We start from the raw sequence: 16,456 nt of genomic DNA, 5'->3' as shown, positions 1-16,456 counted from the left end.
GTGATCAGGCGGGGCCTACACACATGACACTCTCCCCTGTTTTGAGCTTGGTCTGTCCGGGGGAGGCCTTTTCAGTGAGCGCTGGCTCCCTGTCACAGATGGACTTGATGACTCTGCAGGCCACGGAGGGACGTGTGGTGTCATGTGTGGACAGAGCGTGAGGTTTTAGAGTGAGTTGAGCCTGGGTTTGAGGTCTAATTCTTTCAACATTGATTCAGCAAATATTCATGTGAGGGCTCTTATGTGCCAAATCCTGCACTGTGAGACCTTGGGTGGATCATTTAACTTCCCTAAGCCCCGGTTTTTTCTTCTGTTAAAAGTATAAACCCTTCCTTTTAGCACTGTTCTCAGGATTAGAAATACGGTCTAAAACTGATTTCATACAAAGGAGGGATCGGTAAATGGTGGCTGCTATTTTTTTTTAATAAAAAAAATTTTTTTTAATTGAAGGATAATTGCTTTACAGAATTGTGTTGTTTTCTGCCAAACGTCAACATGAATCACCCAAGGGTATACCTATGTCCCCTCCCTCTTGGAGGTCGGGCTGCAGATACTGGAGAGATGGACAGTATATGCTCAGTAAATGGACAAACGGAAAACCAGACCAAAAGGGAGAGGCAAAGGGACAGTTAAAACATAAGAGAGAAGGGAGAAAACTCTTGAGTAAATAAATAGCTTATTTATCACCTTTGGAGAAAACCTACAAGTAATTAAAAATATGTGTGTGTGTATGTATGTACACACGCTATATTATTTGCTCTCTTGGAATCCTAAAATAGCAGAAGTAGAAGGAACTTAAACATTCTCTAGCTGAGTGCTCTTGCTTAAGAAGGAGGAAACAGGCCAAAGGGCATGTGGCTTGCGAAGGACTCATCCGAGTTCAGGACCCAGACCTCCCTGTTCCCTCTCGCCACCGTGGCCGCGGGGGTAGGATGAAAAACATTTTTAGAATGCAGCGAAAGGTAACTGACATGACGACTCCTCCAAAAGAATGCTATTCTGAAGGTCCTAGTTAGAATAAAGGAATGATTTTTAAAGGCTCTGGCGTCTGTGGGTTGCTTCCGCCCCCTGCTGGTGAGAGGAGAGTACGTCAGACCTGGGCCTTCAGCGAGTGAAATTTCAAGTTACCAGGGGACCACCTCCCCCAGGAGCCAAGCAGAATCTTCCAGATCAGAGAGGAAAAGAGACACAGATATTTGGGAAAGAAGGTGAGACTGGGGGAAATGCATAAACATTATATACACGCTGTTGAAGCGTAAGAAAAAGAGTGGATGTGTCACCACAAAGGTAATTGTACATTTATTGTGTGTGTGTGTGTGTTAGTTGCTCAGTTGTGTCCACCTCTTGGCGATCCCATGGTCTGTCCATGGGTTTCTTTGGGCAAGAATACTGGAGTGGGTAGCTATTCCCTCCTCCAGGGGATCTTCCCTGCCCTGGGATCGAACCTAGGGTTCCTGAATTGCAGGCAGACTTTTTGCCGCCTGAGATACACAGCTCGTTTATTATTTGAAGGAAGTCTTGTTAGTTCCTGTCAAGTTTTGAATAAGGCTGGGGAGAGAGAGAGGAAAGGGTTTTTTACTTTTTACTTCATATACCAGAGATTTTTGTATTTTTCATTTTCATAATAATTAAAAAAATACATTTTTTGTTAAAATTTTTTTGGTTTCAGTATGGCCCAAGAAACCAAAAAAATTTAAGAAGAAATGTATATTTTAAATTATTATGAAAATGAAAAATACAAAATCTCTGGCATATGAAGTAAACTCATGTTGTTTCCCGGGGACTTCATACCCTTTCAGCTCATTCTTACAATCCGGTCGGAGCGCACCGGCGTAGAGGGCGCTGGGCTCCTTGGGTGACACTGCCCTCTACTGGTCATGGCGACGGACTCACTAAAATCCGGACTAAAAGTAAGACAAGTTCATTACCTGTTTGTGGTAAAATCTTTTGGCTTGACTATTAAATCCCTTTTTTTCTGATTCTGGAATTATCAAAGGCTGATATTTATAAGGGATGGAGGATTGTGTTGGATATGCAGCAGTAAAACCTAAACAATAAAAACAGAATAAAAATGAGATCAAAACAAAAAATGACTGACATGTGCACAAAACACAGAGCTATATGCTAACATTTTATTTTAAGTGGAATAAAAGCGAAACCTGCCTTTGGACAAGAGATAAACGTGAAACTGGATTTTTTTAAAGACCCTCTTGTTAAGTTTTTGGTGTTCTCCCCTCCCCCTCCCTGCCCCCCCCTTCTCTGCCCCCCCGCCCCGACAGCTCTTACACTAGTGAGACTCCGTCACATAGCTGAAGCATTTTGTCCCAGAGAAGAGGAAGGATCTGACAGGAAAGGCATTCTTGCCACAAAACCATCTGGGGCAATCTTGAAGAGAAGCACGCAGGGCAACAGAGAGCTTTCACTCTTCCTCAGCCCAGTCACAGGCGAGCAACGCACCATAAAGATGCAGAGAGGCTGATAAATCTCAGAATGGGGCTCCTGGCCACTCTTCAGGACACAATGCAAGACAAATGTAAGTTTAAGTTTCTGCTTTGAGCAGACTTGGGGAGAAAAAGCAGAAGAGGACCATTTGTAGAAAACAAGTTAAGTTTTTATCCATCTGGATTGTGAGGTGTCAGTGATAGATGAACTCCCCCTTTTCTCCCTCCCACTCCCCACGGATGGTGCAGAGGAGACAGCTGCACAGAGGAAGGGCTCTGAGGCCTGCACCGGGCCCCCTCGAGCAGTTTCTTCAGAGTCGATTAGCACAGGCACGCGAGAAAGCTCCACACGGCTGGGAAAAGACTCCGCTGAGAAACATCAGAGTGGGACAACGAGGCCTGAACACCGGGAACAGCAGCCGTTCCCGTCCCCCAAGTCAGAGTGGAAAATTTCACAATTCGTGCAACAAAAGGAACATATGCAGAAGGGTTTTGCTTCAGAGATAGGGCAGAATTGTGTGCTGTGCGCTCAGTCACGCCAGACTCTGTGCGACCCCATGGACTGTGTGGCCTGCCAGGCTCCTCTGTTCATGGAATTTTCCAGGCAAGAATACTGGAGTGGCTTGCCATTTCCTTCTCCAGGGGAATCTTCCTGACCCAGGGATCGAACCCTTGTCTCTTGCGTTTCTCCTGCATTGGCAGATGGCTTCTTTACCACTGTACCAGCTGGGAAGCCCAGGGCAAAATTACCCTTGGACTAAGTGTTGCTCTGGTTCCAGCTAACAAAACTTAAAAGCAAGACTTGCAAAGGTCAAACTGTTTCCAAGTAATTTAACTGCATCCCAGAACAAAGCATAACAATTTATAGGACTACTAAAACATACAGTACTCAACAGGTAAAACTATCTGGCATTTGATTAAAAAAAAAAAATGATGGGCATGCAAAGAAGGAAAAAAATGCAATTCACAATGAGGAAAAAAATAAACAAGTGATTAAATCTAACTCTGAAATGACATAGATGATAGAACACAAGAACATTATTACATTATTAATAAAACATTATGACAATAATAATTGTATTCGATATGTTCAAGAAGCTAGAAAAAAGATTGAACACATTAAGAAGGTACATGGAGGATATAAAGAAGATCCAAATCAAACTCCTGAGGGTGAAAACGAAAAAGTCTGAGATTAAAAATACACTAGATAAGGGGCTTCCCTGGCAGTTCAGTCAGTAAAGAGTCCACCTGCCAATGCAAGAGAGCTGGGTTCGATCCCTGGGTCGGGAAGATCCCCTGGAGAAGGAAATGGCAACCCACCCTAGTATTCTTGCCTGGGAAATCCCATGGACAGAGGACCCTGGTGGGCTACAATCCATGGAGTCGAAAGAGTCAGGCATGACTTAGCAACTAAGCCAAAACCAAGATAAGATTAACAGTAGACTAGATACTGCAGAAAAAAGAGTGAACTCGAAGATGTTGAAATAGAAACTATCCAAAACAAAACACAGAGAGAAAAAGGACAAAAAAAAAAAAAAAACCCAGAGTATCAGTGAGCGATGTGCAAATGTCAAGGAACTAATATACATGTACCTGGGCTCTCCAAAGAAGCAAGGTGGGAGAGAGGAACTAGAAAAAAATATTTCAAGAAAAAAGTGGCTGAAATTTTCCAAATTTGATATAAAAAAACCCACAGACCCAGGAAAGTCAGTGACCCTCAAGCACGTGAAATAAGAATTAAACTATATCAAGGTACATAATAATCAAATTTCTTTTTAAAAGAAGTAGAAAATCTTAAAATCAGGCAGAAGAAAAAAAAGACACATTATACACAAAGGAACAAATATATTTACTGTCAGAAACAACTTTTGTAAAATACCAGAAGGGAAAAACTGTCACTCTAGAATCCTGTACCCAGTAAAAATATCTCTTAAAGATGAATGCAAAATATTTTTGAAGACACAGAAAAACTGAAAGAATTAATCACCAGCAAACTGGAGCTATAAGAAATGAAAGGAGTCCTTCAGGCAAATGAAAAATGATAGCAGCCAGAAATCTGGAACTACGTAGAGGAATGAAGAGTGCTGGAAACAGTAAATATGTAGGTAAATGCAAAGTGTAGAACCTTGAGTATAAATGGATACATTTAGATGTAAATATAATATTTGAATCATTTCTAACTGACTATTTAAAGCAACAATAACAACACTAATATGGCATTTATAATGTATGTAGAAGTTTGACAACAACAACTCAAAGGCAAGGAAGGAAAAGCTAAAAATATACTGTTGTAAGGTTCTTCTGCTGTACATGAAGTGTAATAATATTATTTGATGGTAGAATTTGATAAAATTAAAGATGTACATTATAAACTCTATAGTACAGATCAGTAAATGTTTTCTATAAGGGCCAGATAGTAAATATTTAAGGCTTTGCAGGCTGGATAGTCTCCGTTGCAGCCATTCAGCTCTGCCATTCTAGAGCGAAAGAGCCACAGAGCACGTAAACAAACAGGCTTAACTATGTTCCAATGAAATGTTACTGATAGAAACAGGCAGCGTGTCCAATCGGGCCCAAGTGGCCAAAGTTTGCAATCCTTGCTCCAAAGCAGCACTATGAAAACACTGCAGAGTTATTCCTAAAACGCCAACAAAGGAAAGAAATAGAAACAAACAAACAAAAAAAATATTCAGTACAGAAACATCCAGAAAATGTAAATAAAGAACAGATGGGGCTGAGACTTCCCTGGTGGTCGGGTGGTTAAGGATCAGCCTTCCAGTGCAGGAGATATGGGGATCGCTGGTTGGAGAACTAATATTCCCACATGTCTGGGGCAACTAAGCCTGTCTACTCCAACTTCTGAGCCTGAAGAAGAGCCTGTGTTCTGCAGCCAGAGAAGCCCCCTCACGACAACCAGAGAAAGCCCACATGCCACAACAAAGACCCAGCGCAACCAAAGTCTTTTTAAAAAGTTATAAGAAAGAGCAGGTGAGACAAATAGAAAGCTAACAGATGGTAGGATTAAGCTCACACACCAATAATCACATTAAATTTAGAGTCTAAACATCCCAGTTTAAAGACAGAGATGGTTGAGATGGATAAAAAAGGGAGACCTAACTACAAGGTGTCTGCAAGAAACAGACTCTAAATATTGATACAAACCCAGGATTAGGTTAAAAGTAAAGGTATGAGTAAAAGATATACTATCCTATCAAAGCAAAGCTAGATATTAATGTCAGACAAAACAGATTTCAGAGCAAAAAATATTACCTGCAATAAAGAGGGTATAGTAATTTCATAATGATAAAGCATTCAATTCTGAAAAAGAATATAACAATTCTAAACTCTGATATACTCAATAATAAGAAATTCAAAATATAGGAAATAAAAAATGATAGAACTGCATGAAGAAATAGAAAGTCCACAATACTTGTCAGAGATTTCAAAATCCCTCCCTCCATAATTTAAACAAGTAGGTAGAAGATCAATAAAGATATAGAGACTTGACAATAATTACCTAACTTGACCACACTGACATTCATAGAACCCTTCACCTATCAATTCTATACAATCTATTCTAGAAAACTGAACAGAAAAAGTCTCCCAAATTATTCTGTGAGGCCACTTATTACCTCGACACCAAAACCAGACAGAGTTACTGCAGGAGGTGAGGGGGAATCATTATAGATCGTTAACTCATAAATATACATGCAGAAATTCTTATAAAAATGTTAGCAAATTAAACTCAACAGTATACAAAAAACGATGGTACGCCATGATCAAATGAGGTTCATCCGTCATTTGATAGATTAACATTTGAAAATCAATGTAATTCACCATATCGACAGACTAGAAAAGAAAAACTATATGATCATCTCCACAGATGCAGAATGGAATCACATAATATATACTTTTTTGGGTCTGGATGATTATACATTTTTGGGGGAAAGGGCTTCCTTGTGGCTCAGACGGTAAAGAGTCTGCCTGCAGTGCAGGAAGACCCTGGTTTGATCCCTGGGTCGGGAAGATTCCTGGAGAAGGGAATGGCAACCCACTCCAGTATTCTTGCCTGGGGAATCCCATGGACAGAGAAGCCTGGCAGGCTACAGTCCATGGGGTCGCAAAGAGTCCGGCACGACTGAGCAACCAACACACTTTCATAACTTTAACTTTTTAAAAAACTGCCAAACTCTTTCTAAACTTGTTGCACTTTTGTACACCTCCACTATTAGCGTATAAGAATTACTGTTACTTCATATCCTCAGTGACAAGGGGCAGTCTTTCAAATTCCAGCCATTCCACGAGGTGTGTAAAGGCATCTTACTGTGGCCTTAATTTGCTTATTGGCTAATGATGCTGAGCATCTCTTCATATGCTAATTGATGTTTATCCTTTTTTTGTGTGGTAAAGTGTCTGTTTAGTAGATGGAGAAAGCCTTTTATAAAACTCAGTGTTCTATGATTAAAAGAAAACCCTAGCAAACTAGGAAAAGAAGCAAATTTCCTTAATCTGATAAAGGGTATCGATGACAAAATCCTATAGCAAACATAATTCTGAAAGATTTCTCTTGAGATAGAGCATGAAACCAGGCTAACTGCTTCTGTTCAACATTTTACTGAAGGACTCTAACCAGTGCAGAGGTTGAGAAAAACAAATAAAAATATATAAGATGAGAAAAGAAGGAAATAAAGCTGTCTTTATTCATAGATGATAAGACTGTATATGGAGAAATTTCAAAAGAATCTGTAGGTAATGTATTAAACATAATAACTGAATTTGGCAAGGTCAGTATAAAAAAAAATCAATTTATTTTATTTTGATACCAGCAGCAAGCAATAGAAAATGAAATAAAAATAGTACTATTTACAATGGTATAAAAATCAAATGCTTAGAACAGATATATAGAAGATATGCAAGTCCTCTACATAGATAACTATAAAACGTTATTGGGAAAAATGTAAGAAGACTTAGATAAAAGAAAGGATATACGTGGACTGGAGAACTCAATGCTGTAAAGATGTAAATTATCCCTAACATGACTTCCAGAATCAATGCAATCTAAATCAAAAAGACAATAGGGATTTTTTTAGGACATGAATGTGCTGATTCCAAAATTTATATGGAGGGACCCGCCACTGCAGCGGACATGGGTTCAGTCCTGGTCTGGGAGCTGAGATCCCGCAAGCCGAGGAGCGACTAGGCCCGCTTGCTGCAAACACTGAGCCCAAACCAGTGCTCCACAAGAAGCCGCCACAGTGAGAAGCCTGCACCCACGACCAGAGAACAGCCGCCCCTCACACAACTAGAGAAAACCATGCAGAGCGACCAAGACCCAGTGTAGCCATAAAGAAAGAAATCAATAATGAAATTTGTATGGAAATTCAGTGCAGCCAAGAGTAGCCAAGATAAATATAGTACACGGTTGAAGGACTTACGCTACTAGACTTAAAAAAAAAAAAGCTTGTTACATAGTTACAGTAATTAAGGGTGGTATTTGAACAGCCTAAAGAATACAGAAGCAGACCTGCATATACATAGACAAGGTTAACAACAATGATGGCAATGCAGAGTGGCCGAAAAAGAATGTTCTTTCAATCAATGGGGCTGGGTAATTAGATATACATATTGGAAACAATAGATTTGGACATTTTCATATCCTACACACAACTCCAAGTGAATCATAGGTCTAGATATGAAAGGTAAAATAATACAGTTATTAGAAAAAAACTATTTTGAGATAGGCAAAGATTTCTTAAATAGGACAGACATAAACACTACCTAGGGGCTTCCCTAGTGGCTCAGATGGTAAAGAATCTGCCTGCGTTGAGGGAAACCTGGGTTCAGTTCCTGGGTTGGGAAGATTTCCTAAAGAAGGGAATGGCTACCCACTCCAGTATTCTTGCCTGGAGAATTCCATGGACAGAGGAGCCTGGCAGGCTACAGTCCATGGGATTGCAAAGAGTTGGACACGACTGAGCAACAATTTCACTTTCATATACTAACTAAAAGGGGAAATACTGATATTAATAAAATGCGCTATAGTAAAATCAAGAGCCTCTGTTTATTAGCACACCACCAGTCCATCCTAGAGGAAATCAGTCGTGAATATTCATTGGAAGGACTGATGCTGAAGCTGAAACTCCAATATTTTAGCCACCTAAAGTGAAGAACTGACTCATTTGAAAAGACCCTGATGCTGGGAAAGATTGAAGGTGGGAGGAGAAGGGGTCAACAGAGGATAAGGTGGTTGGATGGCATCATGGACTCAATGGACATGAGTTTGAATAAACTCCGGGAGTTGGCAATGGACAGGGAGTGCTGGCGTGCTGCAGTCCATGGGGTCGCAAAGAGTTGGACACGACTGAGCAACTGAACTGAAGAGAATGTAAAGGGAAGTTACAGACTCAGGGAAGGTATTTGCTGCTGCTGCTGCTGCTGCTAAGTGGCTTCAGTCGTGTCTGACTCCATGTGACCCCATAGACAGGAGCCCATCAGGCTCCCCCGTCCCTGGGATTCTCCAGGCAAGAACACTGGAGTGGGTTGCCATTTCCTTCTCCAATGCATGAAAGTGAAAAGTGAAAGTGAAGTCGCTCAGTCGTGTCCAACTCTTAGCGACCCCATGGACTGCAGCCTACCAGACTCTTCCATCCATGGGATTTTCCAGGCAAGAGTACTGGAGTGGGGTGCTATTGCCTTCTCCAGGGAAGGTATTTACATATAGCCAAAAAGGATGTAACTCTAGTATGTTTTTAAGAATGCCTAAAAGAAGAAAAACCCAGTAGAAAAAACTTGAACAGTCACTTCTCCAAAGAGAATATCCTAAAGATAAGCCAACATATGAAAAAGTGCTCAACCTTACTAACCAAAGGACAATACAGTTTAAAAACATGAGCTAAAAATGATGGTGACGATGTGGAGCAACTGGAATTCTCATACACCGCTTGCAAGGAAGTACAACTGGCACAGCCACTGTGGAAAACTGGTAGTATCAACTAAGCTGATCATAAACACACTGTGACCCAGCAATTCTCCTAGGTATAGATCCAGAAAGTATATACACGTATGTCCCAAACGACAAGAACAAGAATAGTCATGAAAGCTTTCAGTCATAGCTCAAAACTGGAAACAATCCAAATGTCCTTCAATAGTATAACGGATAAACAAATTATGGTACATTCAGTCAAAGAAAAACTTCACAGCAGTGAAAATGAGCTAATTACTGATAACAGGAAACATGAAGTTACGTCTCTCAAACGTACCATGAGGGAAGAAAAGAGCCTGAAAGAGTTCATACTGTATGATTCCAATTTATAGGAAGTTCAAAACAGACTAAAGTAATTAATGATATTAAAATGATAAAGTAATGAAAGTAACCTGACATTAAAAGTCAGGTGAGCTATGGTGTTGACACTTGCAGAGAAGAGGGACAGTGCCCATGAAGGGGCAAGATAAGGGCTTCTGGGATGCTGTGGAGTGTCCGTTTCTGGGTCTGAGAAGTGACTCCGTAAGTGGTGGTTTCTTTGTGACCATTAGGCTGAACAATTATGATTTATTTTCTGAATATACATGAAGCTTCAATTTGCAAGTATTCAAGAAAAAGAGACAGCAATAAATCAAAAGGTGGGAGGAAGGAAGAAAGGTCCAGCTCTGGGTCTGAGAGCAGCAGAGACTGTAGAAGCCCACCAGGGAGGTGGTAATAACCTGCGCCCACCCCCCAAAAAAGAAACAGTGGTGGAGTGAGTGAGGATGTCAAAATGTGCAGCCTCAGCCGTGATTCCCCAAGTCCAGGTGTAGTCCAGGATTAGTGCATACTAACAAAACCAGAGGAGTACATGGGCTGAGAGAGAGCATCTCCCACCTGTCTGCACGGGTGACCCATGACCACATCACCTCTCTCCACTGAGAAAGATCGAAACCTTGAAACAAGTCATTTGCGTCAAATTTTCCAACAACCCAGCATGGTGGGGACTTGGGTTAAGTTTTAGGAAATAAAGTAAGATCTCTTCCTCCTTCTCTCCCCTCCATCCTTTCTTCTCACAGTTTCTTTCCAATCATCACCCTCGAAGCAGTGGAGGGATGACTAAAGCAATCTATTTGATATCCTCAAGAACAGCCTTGCGGGCATAAACCAGCACTTAAAATTCCCCTAAAATTTGCTCTTACATACTGAAATAAACATACGTCACGAGCTTGCTCCTCCCCTCCCAAAGACCTCTGTTATAAAGTTCACTAGACCTTTCTGTACTTTGTTAGCCTTTCTGGAATATTTTTTGCCAGAGTGTTGGTCTTTTTGTGTGGAGTTGTCCATCTTAGCAAAGTTCTGTGATATGTTCCATTTGTATGATGAAAAACTTGACTACATGTTCCTCTAAGCACCTGAAACAGCAAAATACAGCATTTGTAGGAATCATTTCACGATTTTGTTAATTGTGTTAATTGGGTTCTGATGTATTTGTTGGGTAAACTGAAGTCTGTGGGTAGAGGCTGAGATTTACCAATTTCTACAACCCTAAATCCCACATTGCACTGTCTGTACTGGAACTCTGTAAGTGTTCTTTGTTGATATTGTTTACAGAGCTCCTGAAGCTTGAATTTTACACATTTATCGTATTGATATAACTCACATACATGGTAATTCATTAATTCAAAGTGCACAATTCTAAGTTTCGGTGAATGTTTACAATTGTGTAAAATACCACCAAAATTAAAATATAAATATATTCGTCTCCCCAAAAAACTCCCTATGTCTCTTTGCAGTCAATACCCACCCCCCCAACTCTGGCATCTGGCAACCACTGCTCTGCTTTCTGTCACAATAGTTGCCTTTTCTAGATGTCATAATGGGTAATTATATAGAATGTACCATTTTGTGTCTCTTTTTTCACTTAGCACAATGCTTCTGAGATTCTTCCATGTGGTTGCATGTATCAGTAATTTCTTACAATTGCTAGACATCCTCACCAACACATTTGGCAAATCATCAGTTCAGTTCAATTCAGTTTAGTCGCTCAGTTGTGTCCGACTCTTTGCGACCCCATGAATCGCAGCACGCCCGGCCTCCCTGTCCATCACCAACTCCCGGAGTTCACTGAGACTCACATCCATCAAGTCAGTGATGCCATCCAGCCATCTCATACTCTGTCGTCCCCTTCTCCTCCTGCCCCCAATCCCTCCCAACATCAGAGTCTTTTCCAGTGAGTCAACTCTTCACATCAGGTGGCCAAAGCACTGGAGTTTCAGCTTTAGCATCATTCCTTCCAAAGAAATCTCAGGGCTGATCTCCTTCAGAATGGACTGGTTGGATCTCCTTGCAGTCCAAGGGACTCTCAAGAGTCTTCTCCAACACCACAGTTCAAAAGCATCAATTCTTCAGTGCTCAGCCTTCTTCACAGTCCAACTCTCACATCCATACATGACCACGGGGAAAACCATAGCCTTGACTAGCCGGACCTTTGTTGGCAAAGTAGTGTCTCTGCTTTTGAATATGCTATCTAGGTTGGTCATAACGTTCCTTCCAAGGAGTAAGCGTCTTTTAATTTCATGGCTGCAGTCACCATCTACAGTGATTTCAGAGCCCCAAAAAATAAAGTCTGACACTGTTTCCACTGTTTCCCCATCTATTTCCCATGAAGTCATGGGACCAGATGCTGTGATCTTCGTTTTCTGAGTGTTGAGCTTTAAGCCAGCTTTTTCACTCTCCTCTTTCACTTTCATCAAGAGGCTTTTTAGTTCTTCTTCACTATCTGCCATAAGGGTGGTGTCATCTGCATATCTGAGGTTATTGATATTTCTCCCAGCAATCTTGATTCCAGCTTGTGCTTCTTCCAGTCCAGCGTTTCTCATGATGTACTCTGCATAGAAGTTAAATAAGCAGGGTGACAATATACAGCCTTGACGTACTCCTTTTCCTATTTGGAACCAGTCTGTTGTTCCACGTTCAGTTCTAACTGTTGCTTCCTGACCTGCATACAGGTTTCTCAAGAGGCAGGTCAGGTGGTCTGGTATTCCCATCTCTTTCAGAATTTTCCACAGTTTCTTGTGATCCACACAGTCAAAGGCTTTGGCATAGTCAATAAAGCAGAAGTAGATGTTTTTCTGGAACTCTCTTGCTTTTTCCATGATCCAGCGAATGTTGGCAATTTGATCTCTGGTTCCTCTGCCTTTTCTAAAACCAGCTTGAACATCAGGAAGTTCACGGTTCACGTATTGCTGAAGCCTGGCTTGGAGAATTTTGAGCATTACTTTACTAGCATGTGAGATGAGTGCAATTGTGTGGTAGTTTGAGCATTCTTTGGCATTGCCTTTCTTTGGGATTGGAATGAAAATTGACCTTTTCCAGTCCTGTGGCCACTGCTGAGTTTTCCAAATTTGCTGGCATATTGAGTGCAGCACTTTCACAGCATCATCTTTCAGGATTTGAAATAGCTCAACTGGAATTCCTTCACCTCCACTAGCTTTGTTCATAGTGATGCTTTCTAAGGTTCACTTGACTTCACATTCCAGGATGTCTGGCTCTAGGTCAGTGATCACACCATCGTGATTTTAAATTAAAAGATGCTTGCTCTTTGGAAGACAAGGTATGACAAATGTAGACAATATATTAAAAAGCAGAGACATTACTTTGCCAACAAAGGTCTGTATAGTCAAAGCTATGGTTTTTCCAGGAGTCATGTATAGATGTGAGAGTTGGACCATAAAGAAGGCTGAACAACAAAGAATTGATGCTTTTGAACTATGGTGTTGGAGAAGACTCTTGAGAGTCCCTTGGACTGCAAGGAGATCCAACCAATCTATCTTAAAGGAAATCAGACCTGAATATTCATTGGAAGGACTGATGCTGAAGCTGAAGCTCCGTTACTTTGGCCACCTGATGCGAAGAGCTGACTCACTGGAAAAGACCCTGATGCTGGGAAAAGATCGAAGGCAGGAAGGCAGGAGGAGAAGGGGACGACAGAGTATGAGATGGTTGGATGGCATCACTGACTCAACGGACATGAGTTTGAACAAGCTCCAGGAGATGGTGAAGGACAGGGAGGCCTGGTGTGTTGCCGTCCATGGGGCTGCAAAGAGTCGGACATGACTGCATGACTTTCACTTTCACACGTGGTGAATCCAGAGCAGTTTTTATTCTGAGAATAATTTAGCTCCACTTCTAAGACATGATGTTTCTATGGACTCTACCCAATCAATTCTCATCTAATATAGTGTCTCTCTATTCTGATTTGTGGGAACATCAAGTAGTCCCAGTTCTGTATAAGAAAGACCCAGAAATTGTTCAGGTGATGGGATGAATTGGGCAATCGGAGTTGACACATAATCGCTACTATATAAAACACATAGCTAAGGAGAACCTACGTTACAGCACAGGGAGCCCTACTCAGTGCTCTGTGGTGACCTAAGTGGAAGGAGATATGAAAGAGTAGAGATACGCATATGTACAATTGCTGGGCCTTACGCTGCTTTCGGTGGCTCTTTCCCCAGTCTTAGGTTCTTCGCATGCATGTGTCCATTATTTCTCTTCCTATTTCTGAACTTTTTCTGTGCAGGTCCGTCCATTACCCGTAAATTCCAGCCTCTTTGTTCTCCCTGAATCCTGACTTCTATCTCCCCAACTCAAATAGCTGGACTTTGTGTGGGTTTCCCTCTCCCTGAACCGTGGCCTAGAAACTCTCTTCAGCATTAGCTGGAGCAGTTATGGGGCTCACCTTGTTTTTTTTCTCTCAGGGATTACAGAACTGGGGTCCCTGTTGTTCAGTGTCTAAAAACCATGCTTCATGTATTTGTCTGTTTTTAGTCGTTAATGGCAGGAGCATAATTAAATTTGCATACAGTTAATCTTTCATAAACAGACTTGAGTTTTATTTTGTTCATCTTTTTTTTACCCCTAAGTAATTTATATCATTTATAAATACTAATGAAGGATAGAATAAATGATGTTATACTCTACCAATTCTTTGGTCCTTCAATATTTATTCTTCACTTTATTCCATCGCCCTCACAGCAGCAATTCTCAATCCTTTTCGGTTGACAATCTATACTAACTATTTAATATAATTATTGGCAAAACAGTCAAAGAAATTTAAAACAACAGAAATAAGTCAGTATTGATCACAGCACAATCACTGCTTCAGTATCAGAATCTCTTTTAGGGACTATAAAAGCAGCCACTATTCACTTATTCAGAGAAGGCAACGGCACCCCACTCCAGTACTCTTGCCTGGAAAATCCCATGGATGGAGGAGGATGGAAGGCTGCAGTCCATGGGGTCGCTGAGGGTCGGACACAACTGAGTGACTTCACTTTCACTTTTCACTTTCATGCATTGGAGAAGGAAATGGCAACCCACTCCAGTGTTCTTGCCTGGAGAATCCCACAGACTGGGGAGCCTGGTGGGCTGCCGTCTATGGGGTCGCACAGAGTTGGACACGACTGAAGTGATTTAGCAGCATTCACTTATTACCTTTCAATACACTATTGTTGTCTTGGTAAGAACCATCTACTTCCCTGGCTGCAATAAAGCTGTAATTTTTTTTAAGGCATTAGTGTGCTAGAATTGTGGGTGATTAGAAAAAATTAAACCTTCCTATGACAATGGTGATATGTGCCTATTGTCCAGTTTTTGGAAAGATAAGAAGTTTAAAAGATTTAAAAAACAATCCATTCCTACCACCCAAAGACAGCACTATTACTAATGCTTTCCAGCCTCCTCACTGCATACCTGTGAAGCCAGGATGAGAGAAGGCGCAGCCCAGGTGTGGATGGAGCACTGCCCAGGTGTGCCTCACTGGTGCACTTGCTTGTGTAACTGTTCATGACAGGATGTCATGGGCCTGGAATCTAAGAAAGAGCAATGAAGACATATCACCTTCCTAATCAACAGCATATGCTCAAGCAGTTCTCAGGTGAGGGCCAGTGCAATGATCAAGAGTATCCATTCCTGTGTTCAAGGTTAACAGTCCTGGGTTCTGCCACTTAATAGTTCTAATTTTGGATGAGTCACTTGACCTTTTGAATTCATTTTCTCCTCGATAAACTGAGATTGGTAACAGTACCTTCTTCTTAAGATGCTTGTGAGAATTAAATATGATAACCACAAGAAGTAGTTAATGCTGCCTGGCCTACAGTAGGCTTTTATTAACATTAGGTTTTAATATAGGCACATTGATAATATATTAACAGTTTAAAATAATAGCTATCATTTCTTGAGCCCTAACACTCCTAGATGCCTTTATAGAATATTTTATACAATCCTTCAAATAATCCAGTGAGGTATTATCCCCATTTACAGATAAGAAAACTGATGGTCAGAGGGAGGGGTTATGTGACTTACTCAGGGTCATACCACAAGAGGTAGAATCAGACTTTGAACCCGGAAGTCTGACTTCTGCTTACTCTGAACCACTCTAATAATCTCTAAAGCAGCACACATTAAATGTTAGCATGCTGAATGTTGACATTGATCACCCCTGAGTTTGTATGATTGGTCTCATAAAAACTAGGACATTGCATAGCGTTTTCAAAATGTAATTTTCCCAGGATGCTGGGGTTCCCCAGAACTCAGTTTGAAAATTCCTGAGGCAGTTCACTGTTAAAAGAGTTCTAATTGCTAGGAAGTTCCTGCCTGAATGAGCTCAGAATAAGCTTCACTCCTCTTCCACACTGGTAAGTTCTGAAATGTAGGTCACAGCTTAACGGTCTCTTGTGAAGTTTCTGTTATGTGAATATGCATGTATGCTGGGTCACAATATAAAATACATTTCTTACCATGGATCACAGTCAGAAAGGTTAAAAGACACTGTTCTGCGTGACTATTCTTCAGATATTTGAAGGCAGCAGTCATAACCTATCTCCTAAAAACTAATCGTCTTCTCCACAAGGGACCTCTTCAGCTTCTGTGAAATACTTGTGACATGGGGATTCCTCCCTTCGCTATACTGGGCACCATCTTACCCTGTCGCCAGATTCATCTGGGCCTGTCCTCAAACTGCCTTTGGGATGACTTCCTTGGCCTCTCT

The 16,456-nt window shown here is 41.2% G+C and overlaps 1 protein-coding gene across 6 annotated transcripts in view; it reads right to left on the bottom strand.

Moving 5' to 3' along the window:
- STPG1 (sperm tail PG-rich repeat containing 1) overlaps window positions 1–16,456 on the bottom strand; it is a 63,794-nt gene that overhangs the window by 42,312 nt on the left and 5,026 nt on the right. For 5 of the 6 annotated variants that reach the window (XM_027520315.1, XM_027520331.1, XM_027520336.1 and 2 more), the window contains 3 exons: window positions 15,160–15,278; window positions 10,677–10,817; window positions 1,929–2,047 (listed from right to left, as the gene is read on the bottom strand). In XM_027520315.1, coding sequence (XP_027376116.1) covers window positions 1,929–2,047; window positions 10,677–10,749 — 192 coding nt within the window. In that variant the 5' untranslated portion in view covers window positions 10,750–10,817; window positions 15,160–15,278. The remainder of the gene's footprint in view (window positions 1–1,928; window positions 2,048–10,676; window positions 10,818–15,159; window positions 15,279–16,456) is intronic. The other variant, XM_027520348.1, reaches the window with a different exon arrangement.

This window comes from Bos indicus x Bos taurus, chromosome 2 (assembly GCF_003369695.1).
Source record: "Bos indicus x Bos taurus breed Angus x Brahman F1 hybrid chromosome 2, Bos_hybrid_MaternalHap_v2.0, whole genome shotgun sequence".
In the NCBI taxonomy this organism is placed as follows: Eukaryota; Metazoa; Chordata; class Mammalia; order Artiodactyla; family Bovidae; genus Bos; species Bos indicus x Bos taurus.
Note: the sequence above shows the minus strand (reverse complement) of the source record. Positions and strands in the feature narration are given on the sequence as shown.